Source organism: Protopterus annectens, chromosome 1.part1 (genome assembly GCF_019279795.1).
Source record: "Protopterus annectens isolate FY-2018-M chromosome 1.part1, PAN1.0, whole genome shotgun sequence".
NCBI classification, from domain to species: Eukaryota; Metazoa; Chordata; order Ceratodontiformes; family Protopteridae; genus Protopterus; species Protopterus annectens.
The window spans coordinates 831022812-831044936 of record NC_056726.1 but is presented as its reverse complement, the minus strand read 5'-3'; the positions used below and the strand labels follow the sequence as shown (position 1 = coordinate 831044936).

The following is a 22125-nucleotide window of genomic DNA, read 5'->3' as shown; positions in this document are numbered from 1 at the left end:
AGAGTTTATATAATTCCATTTTTCCTTCCTTCTCCATCTGTATGCAAATTTCCCAATGTTCCACCCAGTCAGAGGAAAGCAGCGGCACTAGAAATGCAAAAGCTGCTAGAAAAAGTCTTCCAGGAGGTCCCACCAGACGAGATAGGATCCGGAACTTAAAATAGATTCTTTTTATTGCCAAAGAAAACCGGGGACTGGAGACCAATTTGGGATCTTGGCGACTTGAACAAATCAGTTCATCACATAATGTTTCTGATGGTAATGGTTCAGTCCATGCTACCTTTTTTAGGCAAGAACAATTGGATGTGCTCAATAGACTTTCAGGATGTGTACTGTCACATAAAATTGAACTGACAATCCAGAAGGTATTTAAGCTTCTGGTTGGGAGCCATCAATACCAGTTCAGAGCACAGTCCTTTGATTTCACCACAGTTCACCAAATGCATGGCAGTGATAGCTGCTCACTTTGAGACTGCAGGGATTCCCAGTGTTTCCATACTTAGACGACTGGATCATTACCGCCCTGACCCAGCCATCTGCTAGTAAGAGCAAGAGATTAGGTGCTTCAGACATGATTCCATCTGGGGATAACCATAAGTTACAAGAAGTCTCAGTTACAGCCGTCTTAAACATTGTAGTTCATAGGAGCAATTTTCAACGGCGTGTCACTGACCATATCTTCTTTCAGGAGTGCAGACTATCAGATTCCAGGTCAGGAAATTAATTTGCAGTACCAGAATTTCAGCCTAGTTGATTCTTCAAGCTTTAGGGTCAATGTCAGTAGCCATCATTTTAGTTCCTCTAGCAAGATTTTATATGAGGATTCTTCAGCGGATGTTAGCAACTCACTGGTTGATTCTTTATCAAAGCATGTCAGCCCATAAGAATCACTCAGGCATGCAAAAGATACCTTTTGTGGTGGATTCGATCAGACCAAGTTCTACAAGGCCACCTTTTCATTCTCCCTCAGCCCAAGGCTGTAATGACCATTGGCACTTCCCAGATTAGGGAGGGGGGGCATTTCCTGGGGAAGACAGTCCCAAGACACTTGGTCCCCCCAAAGATGCCAATATGCATATCAGTGTTCTGAAAATGAGAGCAGTGTTCTTAGTGTTGCAGGCTTTCCAAGACACACACTCTTTCAGGACAGTTGCGATTCAGATAGACAACATGTCAGTAGTCTGGTACATCAACAAACAAGGGGGAACCAGATCTTACCTCTTGTGTTAAGATGCCGTCAGAGTGTGGCCAAGGGTAGTCTCTTCTAACTGCTTTTTGATAGCAATCTACATTCCAGGAAAATCCACCATGATAGCAAACAAATTGAGCAAGTCCATTCTACTACTTCAAACACAAAACACCAAGCTGGAACAGTAAGAAGTACCAATTCACAGTGAAACTTTGGCAATGATTTTTAATGAGGGATCTAGCTCCTCAGCAATTAAAGTTCAGTTAGCAGCAATCTCCAACTTTCATATTGGGTTTGAGAATTCTTCCTTAACTTCATCTAAACTTTTCTGAGAGGTGCTCTCCTACTGAGACCTCACTATAAAGATCCTACTCCACCATGGGAATTAAGTCTGGTACTGCAGGCATTAATTCGTTCCCCCTTTGAATCAGCAGAAAAATCTGATCTTAGATTTTTGACCTGGAAAACTATTTTTCTAGTAGCCATTACCTCCCCTAGAAGAGTTTCAAGAACTTCAAGCATTGTTCTCTAAACATTCCTACTTGAGTTTTCATAAGGATAGTGTGTCATTATGTATCAACCCCTCTTTTCTTCCTAAGGTGGTGTCAGAATCCATTATTAAGCAGTCCTTTAATGTGCTAGTTTTCTTTCCTAAATTTACAAAGGTGAATATGTGTTGCATTTATTGGATGTTCACAAACAATTACATTACTTACATACAGCAAAATAAATTAGAAAAGCAGATCAATTATTTGTTTCCTTTGCAGATTCTAAATTGGGAAAATCAGTTGCAAAGGTAACTTTAGCCAGATAGCTGATGGATTGCATGTCATTCATCTACAACAAATTGGGTCTGTCTTTAGAAAGACCCTTAAGAGCCTGCCCATTCAACTAGGTCCATGGCAACTCCTTCCGTGTTTCTCTCTAGAGCTTCCATGGATGACGTATATGCTGCTGCTGTAGCTTAGGCCAGTCCTCATACCTTTATTACTTATTACAGACTGGCTCTGGTCTTGAGTGGAAGAGCAGCTTTGGCTCAACTGTGCTCAAGAATATCCTTCCTTAGAGTCCACCTGAGAATTTAGGTATCTGGGGGCTGTATCACAAAAGTTGAGAATAGAATGAAAATTGAAAACATCAGATAAAGAAGTTCCATACTTACCATAATGTTCCATCTGTGTTGTCCATTTTCATTCTACCCTCAACTTCTAACCCCCAACCTTTTTCACAGGTGACTTCTGGAAGAACGAGAACATATAAGGACACCACTGTACCTTATGTTGAGCTCCAGATATAATTTCTTCTGTAAAAAATATGTATATTAGTACATCTTACTTTTGGCAAAACAGCAAACAAGATCTGGGGTGTACCAGGGATTGGTGCATTGTGGGTAAGGTAGGAGCTCGAGAGACTTTTGGTGGCCTTAAGCTAAAGTAATGGCTGAATGGAATCTGAGGAACAGATCCCAACCAAACAGTTGAAGTATGAAAATGAACAACACATATGGAGCATTATGATATTTCTCATTTTAATGTTCTGTTATAAAAACAGTAATTATGTTATCTTCTTAATTTATGTTAAAGAAAGGGTATGTTTTATCTCCTGGCTCAATTGGCAAGCATGCTTGTGGTGGATAGATTACCATACTTTCACCATGCTTGGTGCTTATTTTGTTTGGATTCTAAATATAAATGTAAAACTTACAATGTTTGGCAAAAGTTTGATAAGGCTAGTGTAAACTGTTTGAAAAGCCTTATCAAGTTTAACTGAAACATCTCTAGAAAGATGTTCTTAAAAAGAAAGTGTGTTATAAGCATGCAAACAGTTTGCGTCCGGGATAAGAAAGGTGAAGAAAATATGAAAAATTAAGAGGTAGTTACTGAATTTTCTTAAATATGTCTGTTTATATATTCCCAACTGTTTCAACAGAAGGAAGGTACTTCCTCTTCTACAGATCTTAAAGATCATGTCTAATAGCATGAAATTAATTTTTCTTTTCACGCACAAAATTGTTTGCATGCATCTTTATGCGTGCAAACACTTTTCTATGTAAAAAGAAAAGTTTGATCTGATGATGTCAGTCTTCATTTTATCCTTGACAGATGGGTTCTGTTACAATATTGGAACCAACCCAGCCATTGCTACAGCTCGCATGGGCCAAAAACTCTCAAGCTTCACCTCTACCCACAATTACCTCAGATCTCATTTGCTGCTTTCCGAAACGGTTGTGTTTTGCCAGTGCCCTTGGGTCTTCAGTGGGTTTAGATAAATTCTTTTCATTTCTCAGAGATTTCTTTTTGTCTCTCTTTCTCCTTTATCACTATACCTTAATTTTTTCTTAAATGTAGTGTAGCTTTATAATATTGGTGTTGATGCTCTTCCCCTTTACATGCTAGTGTATTTGCTTTAACTGTCATCGTTGAGAGAAAGATGGAGGGGAAACTATCATTTCTTGCTAGTTCTTATTCCTTCCCCGTACATGTTTACACATTTGTGTACTTTCCCCGACTATCATCCCCTTCTTTCTGTTTTAAAACAAAAAAAAAATGATTGTTTCCACTCTGCTGGTATCTTATAAATCTTTTGTGTGAGTGTGCGTGTAAGTGGCTGTCTTCCAGCCATATCTCCTTTTGTTGGCATGGCTGAGAAAGGTAAGGGCCTTTCTGGCTTTAAAAAATGTCAGAAGTGTGGCCGCAAAATTCCTTTGCTGAATTTCCATTCTCTCTGCATCTATTGCCTGGGTCTCTTCCATTTACAAGAGGACTGCAGCATATGTCATGCATTCAGACATCAAGCCCTTGTTGAAGGGCGCAATAAACTTATTTTGAAAGGCTTGCTTCCCTCAGAGTTCAGTGAAGTCTTGATTCTGTGGACAAAGCAAAAACTGACATTTCCTCCCTTTCATCCTCATCTTCAGTGGACAAAGGAAAGAAAAGAAGTCTCTTGGTTCCGACCTCCCCATCAGTTCCATAAGCAAAGAAATTGAAGCCCTCTGTTCCGAAATTGTCTATGGCACCACAGGCGTCTGCCTCTAAACCACTGGTGTCGACAAATACTCCAGCACCAATTGCTATCTCAAGTCCTTCGACTTTGACAGCCCAGGTGCAGGAAACAGTTACTGCTTCGCCTACCATGACTAAAGATGTTTTTCCTAGGATGACTTATTCGTCTTCAATTGCCTCTCTTCTCTGGAGAGCTTCTAGACGTTTTTCTGCAGAGGCCTAACTCCCCTTCAACTTCATCTATTCTGTCTACCAAAAGTCTTTCTGAACTCGATGTGAAGAGGCTGGTGAATAAAATTTTATGGGCTAGATGACTTTCAGACCCCCTTTCGGTTCTGACCCCTTTGGGTCTTAGAACCGAAACATTTTACCCCATTAACTACTCCTCCTCTAACCTCCTCTAGGGTTGTAGAGTCATCTGTTACAGATTTCTTGGCACCGACTGTACCAGCTCTGGAGATATTCACATCTTTGGAACAAGTAGTTCCCCCTGAGGTCTTCGGTGGCTTCTGAACCGGAGACCTACTGGAGTCATAGCTACCCTGTCGGTTCCAGGGGGGCAGGTCTGGACTCCAGGTTTTTAGAGCCATCCCTGCTCCTCAGGGCTTCGGCTCGAGTTAGTTCGGCACCAGCTTCTGTCTCAAAGATCGGTTCTTCAGAGCGGGGAGTGACCCTGGTCCTGAGGCAATCTATCTCCGTTCCAGGCTCCCTTCCCTCTTTAAGGAGGCTGGCCTTCAAGGCTATGGAGAGGGCCCTCTCACTTATGGTGACTCAGTTGGCTCTTTTTCCCTCGGAACAGGTACCTTCCTCTAGCTTGATTATTCCTCCTGTCTCTCCACTGAGTTAGTGAGTGCTAAAGTCTCAGGTTCTGTCATCTTCTGATACGTCCTCAGATTATCCCCCTAAGGAGGTCCCTCAGAAAAAGAAGTGCAAGAGGAGACAGATTTCAATAGGGAGAAAGGGTCCCCATGGTCACCACCTAAAGAAATCTCATTTGGAGATGTCCTAGAAATTTTGAGAGAGGTAGTTGGAAGTCCCAAAACCCTTCCCTGGAGGAATCTGTTTACCTGCAGGCTTTCAGCACCTGCCCATTTATCTCTTGTGTGACCACACCCGCTGATGAACTCATTCAGTTGATTTCACAGTGGGCATGGAAGACTCCGGACACCATCAAGCCCATCCCCAAGAGACCTGATAAAATATAATCTCCCCCTGAGAATAAGGAGTTCTGGGCCAAAGGAGTTAGCTATGGATGCCATGGTCTTAGTGGCCACCACTAAAAAGGAACTTGCTGAGGAGAGTTCCTCTGTCCATCCACCCCAACCGGGAGTCTCCATCTCAGGCTATCGACAAATTTGGGAAGTGGGTCTACACTTCATCGACCTTAGCTATAAGGCCCTTGAATTTTTTGGTACCCTTCGTGAGACTCCAACGGGATCTGATTAAGTAATTGTCAGACACCCTGGTGGGAGCTGTAGCTGAGGGTGTCCAAGAGGAAGTGGCTTCTCAGATAGCCACCCTGGAGTTTGTGTCTAATTTGGCCATGAGGCTAATCACTCATACAGCTGAAGGGACTTCCAGAGAAGTGAGCACAAGCGTAGCCATAAGGAGACGTGCCTGGATGTGCATATGTGACTGTGCAGAACCATTTAAGTCTTCTTTCATCAATGCTCCCTTTGACGGAACATCCTTGTTTGGCCCTAAAGTGAAAAAGACTTTCCATAAAGACCCTTTCTGCTGTGGGCGTACATTTCTCCACCCCCCCCCCGAAGTCCTTTTCTAGGAACCAAAAGGGTGGTGGAAAAATGTGGTTTAAAAAATCCCATGTAGAGGCAGTTACTCCAGGGGCCGAGGGGGGGTACCAAATGGAAGAAGCCATTCTCATGGCAGAGGTGGTCTGCAAAACCAGGGCTTCAGGGATTCCTTTCCAGGGAAGCCCTTTCAGCACTCCTGAAGGGAGGCCCGATTGTCTTCCTCTGGAGGCAGTCTGGGGACACTTGTCGTTTCACCCAAACACTTGGCTAAACATAACAGCCTCCTGGGTGTAACAGATTATATCCAGAGGCTGTATCTCATTCTTTTTTCTCACCCTCCCCCTGTACTCAAGAAAATCCCTGATGTTCCACCCAATCAGAGGGATTCAGCTTGCAAGAAATTAAAAAACTGCAGGACGAAGGAGTCATCCAAGAAGTCCCGCCAGGCTAGAAAGGATCCAGAACCCACTCAAGATTATTTTTAGTGCTAAAAAAGACAGGGAACTGAAGACTGATTTTGGATCTCAGTGTGCTGAACATACCTGTTCGGCAAACAAAGTTCTGGATGGTCATGGTACAGTCTATTCTTCCCTTTCTGAAGAAAGATGACTGGATATGTTCAATAGATCTTCAGGATGCGTATTACCATATAAAAATGGACAAACACTCCAGAAAGTTCCTCCACTTCTGGCTAGAAGCCAGTCATTACCAATTCAGAGTACCGACCTTTGGTCTCACCACCCCCCAGGTGTTCACCAAATGCATGGCAGTAGTAGCAGCTCACTTGAGACTGCAAGGATTCAGGGTGTTTCCATACTTGGACGACTGGCTGATAAATGCTTCAACCAAGCATCAATTAATAGTAGCCAGAGATTACAGTCTCAGTATTTGTGCCTATCTGGCGGTTACAGTAAATCTGGAGAAATCGCATTTGACACCAACACAAAGTTTGAAATTCATAGGAGCTGTACTAGATATGGAGACAAGTATAGTATCCCTTCTTCCAGAGAGATTTCAGAGGATTATGGTACAAGTTCATAAGATAATCCACAGAAAGAGGGTTCCTGCTCAGCTAGTTTTGCAAACTCGAGGGTCGATGGCAGAATCACTAGCCCTAGTACATCTAGCCAGGTTTCATTTGAGAATTCTGCAATGGCAACTGGCTTCTCATTAGTCTATCCTTCACCAACACTTGTCAGACCAAATTTTGATCACCAGTTATTGCAAGAAGGATCTTCTTTGGTGGATGGATTCCGAACAAATTCTCAGAGTTGCCCCTTTGTTCTTCCAAAGCCCACTGCCATAGTGACCCACAGATGGCTCCCAGATGGGGTGGGGGGCATTTTCTGGGCAAGACTGTCCAAAGCACTTGGTCCCTTTTAGAGGCCAACTTGCACATCAGTGTCCTGGAGTTAAAAACGGTGCTTCTATCGTTCCAGGCCTTTCAGACAGCTCTTCCTCGGGACAATTGCAGTTCAAACAGATATGTCAGTAGTTTGGCACATCATCAAGCAGGGAGGAACAAAAAGTCTTAACCCCTTTGCCGAGGAGCCCTCAGAGTGCGGCAGTGGGTGATCTCTTCCAACCGCTTTCTAATAGCAGTGCACATTCTAGGGAGTTGCAGTGTGATAGCAGACAAGCTGAGCAGATGTAGCCTTCAGCCTCAAAAGTGGTCTCTCAATCCTGAAGTGGTGAAAAGGATCTTCTGTCTATGGGGTCAACCTTGTTGTGACCTGTTTGCTTCCCCCTAAACAACAAGTGCAGCAATTACTTCACCCTGATTCCCCCCACCAGGGAAGTTACCCAGAGTTGCTGTTTTCCACAACTGGCCCTCGGTCTCCTGTACTCCCCCCGATTCCTCTAATTCCAAAATGTTTACAGAATGCACTCAGGTTGAAAATCACAGTAATCCTCATTGCACCTTTTTGGCCTCAATATATTTGTTTACCCCTTTCTTTGGGCTTATATAATTCGACAGCCTTAGATTCTGGACCCGGTTCCAGAACTTATGTCCCATCCAGCCGGTCTTGTTCACCGAGACATTTTGAACCTCAAACTGATAGCATGTTTCTTCCAATTTCATTAGTTGCCAGATTTAATATTTCCTCCCCAGTACGCCACATCTTATCCAGCTCGTAAACCTTCCACTGTACTCTAGCAAATGGAAGAGAGTTACCATTTGGGCCCATGAAAAACAAATTAATCCCTTTTCTGCTTATATAGCGCATTATTTAGATTTTCTAGCCTCTCTTTCCATGCTGGAGCTTCCCCTTCTACCATCAGATTACAACTGGCTGCAATTTCTAATTTTCAGTCTGGTTTAGAAGAATGTTCTTTAGCCTCTCATAGACTTTGTAAATCGTCCCTAAGAGGCACACTTTTGTTAAAACCCACTTTCAAACATCCGACACCTCCTTGGGATCTGAACTTGGTATTACAGGCCATAATACATTCTCCCTTTGAGCCCTCTGTGGAATGTGATCTGAAGTTTTTGTCTTGGAAGACACTGTTTCTAGTAGCCATTACCTCTCCCAGAAGGATTTCAGAGATTCATGCTTATCGTCTGAACCTCTTTATCTGATTTTCCACAAGGATAGAGTTTTCTTATGAACAAACCCCTCCTTGCTACCCAAGGTAATTTCAGAGATTGACATCTGTCAAACAATTTTCCAGTTTTCTTTCCAAATTTCTCCAACAAAGGAGAATATTTCTTACATTTACTTGATGTTGATAGACAGTTTAGTTTATGTCTTCACAGAACAAAACACATTCGAAAATCAAATCAACTATTTGTTTCATTTTTCATTGCAAAATTAGGGAAGCCAGTTAGCAAGGTAACTCTGGTTAAGTGGCTGAAAGACTGCATTTCATTTATTTATAACAAGAATAAATTAACCATGCCTAGGCCCACGAAAGCACATTCTACAAGATCTATGGCCACCTCTGCAGGGGAGATGGTGACTTCAAAAGTGATCGCTTTATGGATGGATCTTACCAAGGAGGATGACACTGTAGGAGTGCTACAGTGGCTACTCATGTTGGTTAGGACCAGGTCCAGGATATTTTCACCTCTTGTAGGGTTGTCGATCAGCTGATCCAATGCATTGGCATTGACAAAGTCGAGGACTCTCTGGGCATTCATTTTGAGCTAGAATAGGTCTTCTACTCTATGGTTGGGTAGTTAGTCACCCAGGATTAGGGTAGAGTGTTGAATCTTGATGGATTCAAGTAAGTCCATATAGGTGGAGTGGGTGTCCTGAGTCATGGTTGGCGGTCTGTAGCTAGCTATGATTTGAATAGGTGTTTTGTCAACAGTTAACTGCACTTGGAGTGTCTCCTGTGCGTCATACTGTTTGACCAGCCTGAAGGTGTATATGTCTTTGACAAATATTGAAACTCCACCTCCTTTGGCTTTGTAGCCCTCCGTTTGGGGTGACAAGTATGGTTGGATGAGTAACCTGGTAAGGTTGGGGTGCTCGCCACAGCTTTGAACCAGGTTGTATAAGGTTAGGCAAGGGATCTGCTTTATATGGATGGGAAGCCTACTGCAGAGATTAGGGATTTTGAGAGAAGTTCTTGCCCCTCCATCATGTCCTGCTTAAGTCACAGACAAAGTTTAAATCCTTTGATCTAGTAGTTCTTGGGCTATTCATTTTGCTGATATGCAAAATGTCCATCAGAGTGTGATCCAAGTATTCCTTTTATGTCAGGCATAAATCTCCTCTCAGCAGTTTGTAGCAAACAGTGTATACAGATAGAACTTTGAGACCATCCGCGTCAGATATTGTGTTTACTCTTTGTATTCTTTTTGTGAGGAACCTTTGTTGGACATTCCAGTTGTTGCATGTGCCTGGTCAAATACAGAAAGGGTTATTATACTGAGTGATGGGCCTGATAATGGCTGATTTCAGTGGCATGATGACTTCTGTGGACTTAGATGCCATGCCCTTACTTATAAGTTGAGTGACAGAGTGATTTTCTTACAACCTTGGATACATGTTGGTTGAAAGCCATGTTACTATCTTCATGAGTCCCGAAATCCTTGAATGGTGTATCTACTTTTAGGAGTGTTTTATTTATTAGGTAGTTTCCTTGGGTGGCCGACTTCTCAAAATGTAGTAGTATGCATTTCTAGGCTGTGGCTTTGATACCAAGCATTTGTTTGTATTAGACCTTCCTGTAAGATGTTAGTATTTTGGGGGTTTCTATGATTGCTCCTAGCTTGCAATCTGTGTAAGCCAGAGGCCCTTACTATTGACCTTGACATCGGAAAAATAGATGTCAAAGAGGAGCGGACCCTGCACAAAGCCCTGAGGGATGCCATTGGTGACTGGCCTCTCTGAAGAAGTATTGTCCCCAGTCCTAATATCCTGGGTCCTGTCTATCAGCCAGCTGGCTATCAAGTGAGTTTCATAGGGGTTTATGCCTAATTCTGTGAGTTTCTTTACAATGCGCAAGTGTGGTGTTTTATCATATGCCTTGGCTAGGTCAAAGTAGGCAGTATGCCCTCATCCATTAACTTGGTGACCTTCTGAAAGAAGTCCATCAGGACCTGTAGTCATGACCTGCATTTGATTACACCAAACAGGGTTGGGTCGAGCATCTGAAGGTTTACTATGTTGTAAATCATTTCCATGATTCTTTCCATGGTTCTGCATATGAGACTAGTCAGACTAATGGGTCTGCAGTTCTCAGGATCCTTTGATGATCTGCCTTTGTGCAGAGGGATAGCCATTGCAGTCTTCCATTCATGTGACACAAAGCCTGTGTGGAGGCTATGGTTAAATAGTCACATCATTGGCCCTGATAGGTCATCTTTCAGGCCATTTAGGAGATATTCTGGGATATTGTAGGGATTCATCTTAGGTTTATTGTTGGCCTTAGAGACCGTATCTAAGACCTTCTGTCTATTGATATTTGGAGGGATTTTGTTAGATGATATTGTCTGGAGGAAGCTGGGGGTGGGGTAAAGTTTGAGTTGAATTTGTCATCCAGAAGATTTGCTATATCTCCCAGTTCCATGAACATGGCTTCTTCTACCAACACTTTGACATAATGTTGAGTGCTGCCTTTTAAGTGCCTCAGCATAAGCATGTGTGCGTGGGGTGCGTACTGTTTGTGTGATGTATGTAGTGTGTGTTTCTGACATCTAAATTTTTATTATGAATGTTTGTATGCAAGAGTTTTGCCTTCTCTCTCATACTGTTTTTTTTTTTTTTTTTTTTTTTTAAGGGCTAAATGGTTGTCACTGAACATTAGACAGTTATTACTTTGGGTCATTATACATGTTTCCACAGGGCAGGCTATGGAGCAATTGAGAAAGTGGTGAGCTACAAGGGTGCTACGGACAAGGGGTTAATAGTGGGTTGATTAAAGCTGTTTTTGGAGCTAGAGACTACATTAGGTTAGGCTGTATAATACTAAATTCAAAAGGTAGTGCTGTTCAACTTGCAAACTAGTTGCGCTCTGCTACTAAATCTGCAAAGTAGTTGCTCTGCACTCAGAAAGTTACTGATACAGTTTTATAGTGAAAATTTGGTTGATAGATGTTTGCCTATACAGGGCACTTCTAACCAAGACTGCATGATGGGCAGTGGTGCACAAGTGTTCCAAATTTATATAGGCAGTTAAAACACAGGCAACTGATGTCATAGTCTTTTGGTCAATAAAATGATTACACTCACAGTTTTCTTTTGTGTTTTCCAACTCCATAGATCAGCACTAGACCAGGGCACCACCTACTGCCAGTAAATGATCTATTCCAGTTCTCTTAATATGAATACACACACAAAAAAATTGCATGAAAGTGTAATGCTACCACAAAGCAACTTAAACTACCTGGATAAAGCAATTTCAGGAATTAAGGACCTTTAACATTATTTAAAGTTCAAACTCAACAAATAAATCAAAATAAAGCAGTAGCACTCTAAAAACAGATAACTGAAGTGCAAAGTAATAAAATAAATATCTTATCTGCCAGGGATCGAGCATGATTAATTCAGGACCCTTTCCAGGTGGGGCAAGGGTGCCAAGCTGATGGGAACTCTGGAAGAATATGCAGGAGGTATGTAGTAAAGGAAATTTACTTGAGCAATACTGGTTTTGCTGATGGACACTCAGTATTATGGATTTATTGAAAACACTGTGTAGGAAGAGTACTTGCATAGCTTTACACAAAAATTCAAACTGCAAGAAGTTAATGAAATAAAACCAGTGTTGGAGCACTAGTCTCATGACTGGGAGATGCAGGTCAGTGACTCTGGGTAGGTTAGAGTTTCAGAAACTTTAACTTAATATCTCAGTGGGAGGTGGGTCAGGCACAAAAAACAAGGGAACTGAAAAGTACTGGAATGCAACTTTAAGCATTTAAATGACAAGCAGAGTGCAAGTCTCAAGAAGCAAAACTGGAATATAAACAACTGTAAAAAAAAAAAAAAAAACACTGAAGCACCACTCTTGGAACAGAATATACAATATTCTCACTATTGTAATTCTGCCCCGTCTAAGGCACCAGATATGCAGAAATATGCCAGCAACACTGTTTATAGGTTCATAGGTTTATACTAGGCTATCTGCCCTAAGGCATTTATAAGTCTAGCCCAAAGTTTTGTGGCTTACGCCACCCCTTATGTTAAAAAATACTGTGCCCATTAGTTTGTTGTGCCTCTGTCCAGCAGTGACACAGAGATGATTCCCGGGGTAAACCTACGATCTCCCATCAACCGGTCAAGATTTCTCTTGAACAGAGCCAGCGAGGTGCTCTGCCTCACATGGACCGGGATTTTATTCCACAGCATAGGGAGTCTCTGGGTGACAAATCTATCCCTCTAGCATGTCTTATTTATATCCGTGCTAAGGTTTAAGTCGCTTGCTCTAGTGGATCTGGTAGATTTGGATTTTTTGAGGTGGAGCATGTCCATTAATTCCGGGTTGGACATGGCCTTGTATGTCAGGCACAGTAATAAATGGTTAAATGAGGCTCACATCTGACAGTAGTCCACAATTTTGCCACAATTGCGAATGAAACTGCAAGACTAAGGCCCCAAACAGAATTCAGAATACAGACAGCTTGCTTTTAAAAGTAATTCCACTTCTGGATATAGAAGTGCAGTGTATTGTATAAACACAGTCTTCCCACATCTGCATATGAAGATACCTCTGCTGGTACATCCAGCAATTTTTCTGTCAGTGCTATTGATTATATGTGCCTTGTGATCACATACCAAAGATGTTCAACATTCAGTCACTGTTGCAGTAGCTTAAGCTGTTTGGGTTATATCCTGCTAGGGTAGGACCAACAGTCAGCTTTCAAAGCTGCAGGGCACCTTCCACATGCCCTACCAATGGAATGAGCAGAGGCACACAGAGAGCAGTTTGGTGCCAAAAACTCTGAGCTTACTTGCTGTCAAAGGTTGCTTCTTCTGCCAGATTTGTGCAACTGATTGTTGGCTAGATATCCTTCAGAGCTGGGCAGATAAGTACTTAGCTGGGGAAAACCTTCTACATTTTCTTTTTTTTCCCCTGAGGAAAACGTGATTTTATTATGAAACTTATTTTATTTCAGGAATTTTTTATGGACTATCATTACTTTTTGGGAAGTTTTGCTTAGTATATGTTTGTGTAAGAAAAACATGTAAAGTTTGGATATTTATCATATTGATCACTGCAGCAGTAGCATAAGCTGTAAGAGGTATTATCCTGATTCCTGCACATGATGTAACAGTCGTCAAGCTTCCAAAGCTCCAGGGCACCTTTCTTGCACCCATCCATTAGACTGGAAACTCAGAAGAAAACTGCAAGAAGTCACTAAACTCAAGTTGAGCTAACTAAAAGACAATATTTGATGTCATTTTCATTCATTTCTCAACTTGTGGGTTTTGGATCTGACTCTGCCACTTTCCAGTCTCAAAATTCAATGCTCAAGCTCCTCCCCTCCATCCCATAATCTCTCCTCCCCCCCACCAAATACCTCAGATCTCAAGTGCAGCTGTCCCAATGCTCCAAATGTCTTTTCGGAGCTCCCAAGGAAAGCCCTGGCAAAGAAAAGAAGAGAGGAGATTCTGTAGATAGAAGACTGCTATATTAAGAAGTAAGGGTACAGAGAATGGATGGTTGGACTGGAAACTGGCAAAGAAGCAAAACCAGTACAAAACAAAAAAAGAGAAAAGGAAAAAGAAAAAGAAAAGAAGAAGAAGACAGTTGGATTACAGGTTAGTGATTGCTTTCCCTATTAGGAACTGATATCAGAATATATAGACAGAGAAAAAAAGGGATGGATAAATTCTAAAAGAGAACTCTGCATGTGTTTTTAACTGAATCTAGAACATAAGCTGCTGTTAAAAACTCAGCCAGTGTAGGTTGTTGGGGATAATTGGTAGGGCATTCAGAATATTGCAACATAACTATAGGAATCAAATCAGTGCCTGGGAGTGTTTGCATAGATACTTTTGTACCCCAAGCAGATTCTAAATATTTTTTCCTCAGGTAGATGACAAATGTTGGAGGTATGTGATGGGGAAGAAGAAAGTGACCGGGGGTGTATGTTTGGGAGTGTAATGAGTTGGAAGACCAAAAATTCTCTACAGAGTACTCTGTCAGGGATACTGGGCATGCAAATGAGTGTAACTAAGGAAATGATTTTTTTAAGCTGGGATACAGGATCTGAATTGCCTAGACACAATAAGGCCTTGTTAATTTTAATTCCTGTGGCTACTAAAAAAACAATTACTTGAAAAATGGAAATCAAAATCTAAACCAACTATACTTGAAGTAGCAAGAATTGTAACAGAGATAAAAGAACGAAGTGGAATCTTCAGAAAAGGGTAGGAGTAAATTACATAGAAAAAACATGGAAATTATAGGAAAGTTGCGTGTAAAAAAAAATTTTGGAGGAGGACTCAGGTTTAAGAGGAGGCATGAATTGAATAATTTATGTAATACTTAATATACATATGTATTGTTATATGTCAATGTTTGTAAATGTGAACATGTTAATATGGTTTGATTAAATCTAAGTTTGCCTGTATCACAAGTGATAACTCAATAAAGGTGTTTAAAAAAATGTCTTGGTTGTAAGCTGACCTTCCATCCATGCTTCTGTTAACATTTTGTTTTTCTTATTTAATTAATCATCGGGTTAATGCACTGATCAGTAGTAACAGATTTAAGTCAGCCCATGTGAAGTACAAAACATTTCACAAACAAAAAAATGACCACAGTGAAAGCAATAACAGAGTAGTTCAGATCAGTTGCATAAACAAAAAACTTTGTGTACATTACAGTCACAACCAAAGTGACACACAGCTCACAACACCAGTTTGCCACCCAACAACAGCCCCTAAGGCAAGACAAACGTACCCAACACTTTAGTCATAGATGACTCTATAGTCAGGCACACTGATGTCCCACTCACCAGGCTGAACAATGAGAAAATTACAGTCAGCTGCCTGTTTTGTGCCAGGATCCATGCCATAATGCATGCACTCAAGTCACTCCACAGTAAGTACAAATACAACTCTGTCATTGTCCATGTTGGAGTGAATGATTTGATGTGTACCTCCCTGGACTACATGAAAAGAGACATGGAAGAGCTCTCGGATCATGTGGCCCAGGCAGGTATGACCCTAGCCCTAAGTAGCATCCCGCCTTCACCCAGAATAATACCACAGTATAAGGACATAATGATTGACTTCAACAATTGGCTAACATTCTGGTGTCATTCAAAGGGAATCCAGTATCTGTGTGCCTGGGACGACATGATCAACAAACTACGATGCTTTGCCAGATATGGTCTGCACCTGTCACCCCTGGGATTCAGGTTACTAGCTAAAGCTCTTGCCACCCCTATAGTGCCTTTTTTAGGCAAGATTCAAAGGACAAAACCACCACCATAACCGATACAAGCATGCAAAATCTGAAGGTAATTCTACTCAGTGCTAGAAGTCTAAGCCTCAAAATGCACTCTCTCTCTCGAGGCACTCCTAAAAATGGACAACATCAATGTCTGTGCATTAACCGAGACCTGGTTCAAGGCTCCAGCAATCACCCCTGCAATACCAGGCTGCAACTCTTACCACACTTTTTGTCCACCAAACCAAGACCGAAACACTAAAGGTGGAGGAGTGTCCATATTCACCAAGAATATTCACACATCCAGGCTAGTTGCCCAACACATTACATCTGAAATTCTCCAGGTGCAACTAATACTAGGTAAGACTGCAATCCAAATTGTAGCTTGCTACAGATCCCCCACCATGCCCCAAGATTCTCACTACACCTTTCTAAACATACTGGAAAATATTAAAATATAACCAGACACCCTAATACTGGGTGATTTCAACTACTCTGCCATTAACTGGAAAAACTACTCGGGTACCAACACCTTTTCCCAACGGTTCTTGGAATTCATAAATTCCAAAGCCCTGGATCAACTAATCCATTGTCCCACCAGGGTCTCACTATCTTAGACCTGGTCATTACCAGCATGGGAGATAGATGCTTCACACCAGTGGTCACCCCCTCATCAGGTCTGACCATAAGCAAGTCACCCTTGAAATCCACATCCCACCTGCACCCCCCAATAAGGAAACATCCGTAAAAAACTTCTCCAAAGCCAACTTCATGCTACTCATATCAGAAGTGACAAACTTCATGACACCCATGCAGACAGGAGCTGAAAGTTCGACTGCTGAATCCTACACTAAGGCACTGTATGAGCACATCCACTCGTGCATGAATCGTGCTATCCCAAATAGAACCAAGGTGCTCTCCTCCAAAAAAAGGAAGCCAATCTGGTGGTCCCCTGTCATAAACAAACTATACAACAGAAGAAATAAACTGTTGCAGAAAAGAGGAGAATCCCAGGATGCAAAAAACTCCCTTACCAGCCTCAGTAAGAAGCTGTGATCCCTCATAAAATCCTCCAAAGCTAGTTACGAAAATAAAATTGCCAAAGATTCCAAAGACAACCACAAGACATTCTATAGTTATGTCAAGAAATTAAATGGCAATTCTCAGATATGCTCTGAGCTACAACAGAATGGCATTAAATATACTGATCCTAAGGATATTGCCAATATCCTGGCCGATCGATTTAGTGCCTTCATCTCCTAAAGGACCCATCTCAATACCAAAAGATTGCCAAATTCCAGTAATTATGGCCACACAGGTAGAAACTGCACTCTCCAAAGCTAAGAATACAGCATCCATGGGATCAGATGACATCCCGGGCTGTATACTACATGAGCTACAAAATAAACTGGCACCTCACCCAAATGTCATGTTTAATCATAGCCTCACTTCGGGCTTTGTGCCCACTGAGTGGTGCACAGCTACAGTTATCCCACTCCACAAGGGGGATCCACCTTGGATCCCGGGAACTACTGTCCCATCAGTCTGACTAGCATCATCTGCAAGGGAATGGAACGCATTATCATGGAACTTATAAACAAAGACATTAGCAACCTTCAAACACTGAACCCCACCCAGTTTGGGTTCGTGAAGGGCCAGTCTGGTTTCCTGAACCTGATTGACTTGACTTCTTCAAATCAGTCTCCAGAGCTGTGGACAAGGTTAAGGCGGTCAACACAGCCTATCTGGACCTCGCTAAGGCCTTCGACACCATCCCCCACTCTGGAGTCATAGATAGACTTACTAAGCTGGGCATAAATCCCTATGTCACTTGATGGGTTGCCAACTGGCTTACTGACAGAACCCAGACTGTAAAAGAAGCCAACTCCAAATCCAGCTCCAGACAAGTGGAGTACTTCAGGGTTCAGTCCTGAGACCGCTCTTGTTTGGTATCTACTGTGAAGTACAGGCTAACACTAGGGGACTCTGGCTAACATAATTCGCAGATGACTGCAAACTGGGAGCCATTATTGAATCCCCAAGTTATGTGGATATTCTACAAAAGGGCCTTACAGAAACAGATGCTTGGTGCCAGAGCCATGGGCTCAAGCTTAATCCCAATAAATGTATAGTTATCCCCTTTGGGAAAAAACATGTACCCATGAATTACCACATAATTGGCAGTACACTAAACACCGAAAGTGTTATGAGAGACTTAGGGACACGGATGAACAGTCATCTCACCTTCAATAACCACATTGCCACAACAGTCAGGAAATCCTTCTATGTGGCACACCTCATCACTAGGGGCTTTTCATCCAGAAAAAAAGGAGGTCATTGTCCCACAGTACTCATCCCTCTTGAGACCCATTATAGAATACAACGCCCCATTTGGTATGTACCTCACAAGACATCTGCAACAGCTGGAAAGTCCGCAGAAATACCTCACTAAAAGAATCACAGGCCTAAAGCAGATGCCCTATGCTGACTGTCTAAAAAAACTCCTGCTGTACTCTGTGGCATATAGTCTACTCAGAGGCGATTTCTGCTTAACATACAAGGCCATATCAAACCCTGAGCTGTTGAACATGCTCCACTTAAAGAAATCCCAATCTCTCAGAGCCACACGCTCCAGGGATCTAAACCTTGTCATCACAATGAACAAAACATGCTGGAGGGATAGCTTCCTGACCCAGAGACTCCCCATACTCTGGAATAGACTGCCCATACATGTCAAGCAGAGTGCCTCTTTGGCCCTCTTCAAAAGGAACCTTGACGATTGGATGGGGAGATAGGAAATTTGCCAAGGGGATCACATCAGTCACCCTGCTAGACAGGGATCCAGGGAAGTAAATATTGTGGGAAGAAATAACCAGGAAATTGTTATGGCTGGGCTTGTATAGGCCCTAGGGCTGATAGCCTAGTACCAACCTATGAACCTGTAATGCAAAATATTGGCATTAGTTTCTAAAGTAGGTTAACTTTCACTAATTTTGAGAGAGGAGCACAGATGCAGAAAGAAAACATGGTTAGTATATTAGGTGATGGGTCTTGTATTGAAGCAGGAGTAATTGGCTTTTGTGAAGAAGTGATTTTCAAGTTGCATTCTAAATTTGGATGGAGTGTTCCTTTAGGTCAGTGAGGAGAGCTTGCCAAAGAGTAAATAGGTGCTTGAGAGGACAAAGCATGTACAGTGCTGTAGAGTTTAGTTTTGGGGTCAAGATAGTTTGTGACTTGAGTAATTTCTCTGGTGTAACGAGGATTTTTCATGAAGGTTAGCTGCAAGGGGAGCAAATATATGGAGATGGAGTAGTTTGTAGATAGAATTGGAATCCTAACAGGTTAGATCTTTGTTTTATGGGTAGCCATTGACTTTTTCTAGAGTGATACAGACAGTGATGCTTGTGGAGGGCTAAGTATGTAAGAATATTGCAGGTGCTTTTGGACATTGGAGTGTGATGGCCTTTTTTTTGGAGGTGGATGTAAAAATGAGTAGTAAATATTCTGCGAGAGGGAAATTCCTTTGCCAGTGGTTGCTCTGGCTGGCTGAATTAGAAAAGGGAATATCATTTTGTCCTAGAAGAGGGAGGACTTTATTATGTGGAAATTGAAGTTTGGAGATCTATCAAACCACAAATCCCAGGTATTTGAAGGCTGAGGTTGTTTATGTGGTGTGGTTGCATTAGTTAAAGATAGTTAGCTTCAGGTGCTTGGTGAATTTTCTTGGTGTTCCAAAAATCATTTAGGTTTTGGAGGGGTTGAGAAGTAATTTATGGTTTGTGAGCCATTGGTGGAACTCATGTGAATCTGACTGGAGCGGGACTGAATGTTCATGTAAGAGGGGCTTTATAGGTAAAGGACATGTAATCTGTGTAGGGAGATGGATAATCACAAGGAAGTTCGTTAATAATTACAGTGAAAAAGAAAGATAAGAATGGATCCTTGTGGTCCACATTTGATGATCATCTCAAATTCTGATTGGGAGGATGCTGTTTTTAACTCTGAAGTGTCTGTCAGTGAGGAAGTTTTAAACCAGGGAGTGTTGTTTCGACTGAAACCAATTTAAATTAGTTTGCAGGTTAAATGTTCATGCTAGGAGTTGAGTAGATTTGACACTTGGTCTCTGCATAAAGTTTGCGTACCCATCCTAGGCCTGTAATTAGAGCATACACTGCTTATTTAGTAGTCTTCCCAGGCATTTTGAATGGTGAACCTCCTTATAATGCGCATAGTACAGTGTGAGGAGGTTCACCATATTCAGCAGATATTTGAATAACTGATTTTTTTTTGCATTTACTGGGGCTTAGTTTCATCCTCAACTTTATTTTTTATAAAAATAATTTGAGGTAATATTTCTCATTCCCTGAACTATCCTGCCTCACACACACACACACACACACACACACACACACACACACACACACACACACACACACACACACACACACCCTGTTCTCACTGGTAAAAAGTTTGGTTCTGTGATAGTTGTTTGTGAAAGATTTGAATTGACTACATTTTGGGAAATGTAGGTGCTGTTTGATGCTTCAGAATAAGGAAAGACATGCAGAGAAGCTGCTGAGTTGCATCTCTTGTGCGAGAGTGAGCTAATTAAATGAAGTTACATCTGAGTATAAATGTGTGACGTGTGCGTGTTTATGAATGAATTAATATGTGTACCTTTGGCTTGTAGTTTTCTGCTTTCAGCACCCCAGATTTGATGTTACTGCAAGTAATGCACTTTCTGTAGGACCTTGCTGTTTACTTTGTGTTATATGCTAACTTCAGTCTACTAGTTTTTCCACATCTTTTTATTTTGCTTGATTGAGCATCTTCAGAAGGATGGGTCCACTGAATACCTGCTCATGCTCAGGCCAGTCTTCAACCCTTATATCAAGAAAACAGTATTTATTGATTAGTAATATTTGATGTTGGCTGTAAACAGTCTGTGTATCAGCCTACTAAGCACTGCTCATTGTCACATTTTATGTACCCACTGACAAGGTAAGGTGATATGCTTTGTTCTCAGTCTTCTTGAGTACATAACTTAACTTTACTGCCTTGCCCTCATCCTAGGGGCCAAAAATGTCTCCATTGATCTCCACTAGAGATGTGTATGGGACTTGCAGAAAAATAAACACACTGCATAAGGTAGCATTAACTTGTGTTGCTTAAACATCTGTGATAAAAATCGTAAGAGGTGAAGTGTCCATGGAATATAATGTGCACATACAAGTATATGTTCATGCAGTTTGTGTCTGTTTTTTATTATATGCAGGTAAAAGCTGTCCCACAGAAAAGGGAGAGAAGACAGCAGCTGCTGTGGCTGCTTCTTGTGTAGTTCGTGCTAGAGGGCAACACTGTTTGGAGTTCTGCTTGGCCTGGGACATGCCCAAGATCTACTTTGGTTCACGTGAGAAGGAGCATTTAAGGTTAAATTAATTAATTAGTTATCAAATTAAAACATTTAATCTCAATGAAGTTTATTTGCAGAGGTCCCAGCTCATGTATACTGTCTTGGGTAATAGTACAGGTCTATGAGCAAAGGTCTGCTCTAAAAGAGGTCAGTATTTATTTATTTCCATTTGATAACTGGGTAGGTGAACTGGTCACGACCCTGTAGTACAAATAATACGAAACTTATATTAAACAGTGTAATGCACAAATACAGATCCAAAGTTTTCTTTTCTGTCTGGGTTCAATATGTGGGTTGTCAGATCTGACTCTCATCTGATGCCAGCCAATTTCCAAAGACTTCAGCCTGCTGGACTTCACTTACTCTACCCATAAACCCCTGCTCCTCCAAAACTACCTCAGGCCTAGTTTAGGTTAGATTGTTAGGAAGTGTGTGTTTGTATTATGTGTAAGTTTTGTGGTTTGTTGAGGAGTTTTTTTTCCCCCGCTCGGTGATAGGGCATTTCTTGTTGTGTTTTTTTTTGTATGTTAAGATTAGTTTAGGTAGGTGTAGGTTAAGTTATGTTAAAATTGATAATGGTTTTAAAAAGTGTTTTGAGTATGGGGACAAGTTCCCATCTTGGGACCCCTGTGAGCAGTCTGTCTATTGGCTCGGGTTTGCTCATCCTGACTTCCCTTGTGCTGTTTGTGAGGGCATTGGCTGTCATGCCATTAATGAGAGGTGGGCCAAGTTGATGTTGAAGGATCTCCTTCCTTCTGTTGACTCCTTTTTGGTGTCCCCTAATAAAGGGGACAAGTTTGGGCAAAAACAGGGTTGTAAGGACCCAAAAGAGTTCTAAGAGAGAACCGTATGCAGTTGGCTGCCTGTTCTGTAAATGCTTTTTTGGTCTGATTAATCTGAATGACCTAGTACCCTTGG

General features: G+C 41.7%; 1 protein-coding gene across 2 annotated transcripts in view; it reads left to right on the top strand.

Moving 5' to 3' along the window:
- GBA2 (glucosylceramidase beta 2) overlaps nt 1–22125 on the top strand; it is a 2751058-nt gene that overhangs the window by 1383067 nt on the left and 1345866 nt on the right. For both annotated transcript variants that reach the window (XM_044078535.1, XM_044078526.1), the window contains exon 7: nt 21070–21223. In XM_044078535.1, the coding sequence (XP_043934470.1) occupies nt 21070–21223 (154 nt within the window). The remainder of the gene's footprint in view (nt 1–21069; nt 21224–22125) is intronic.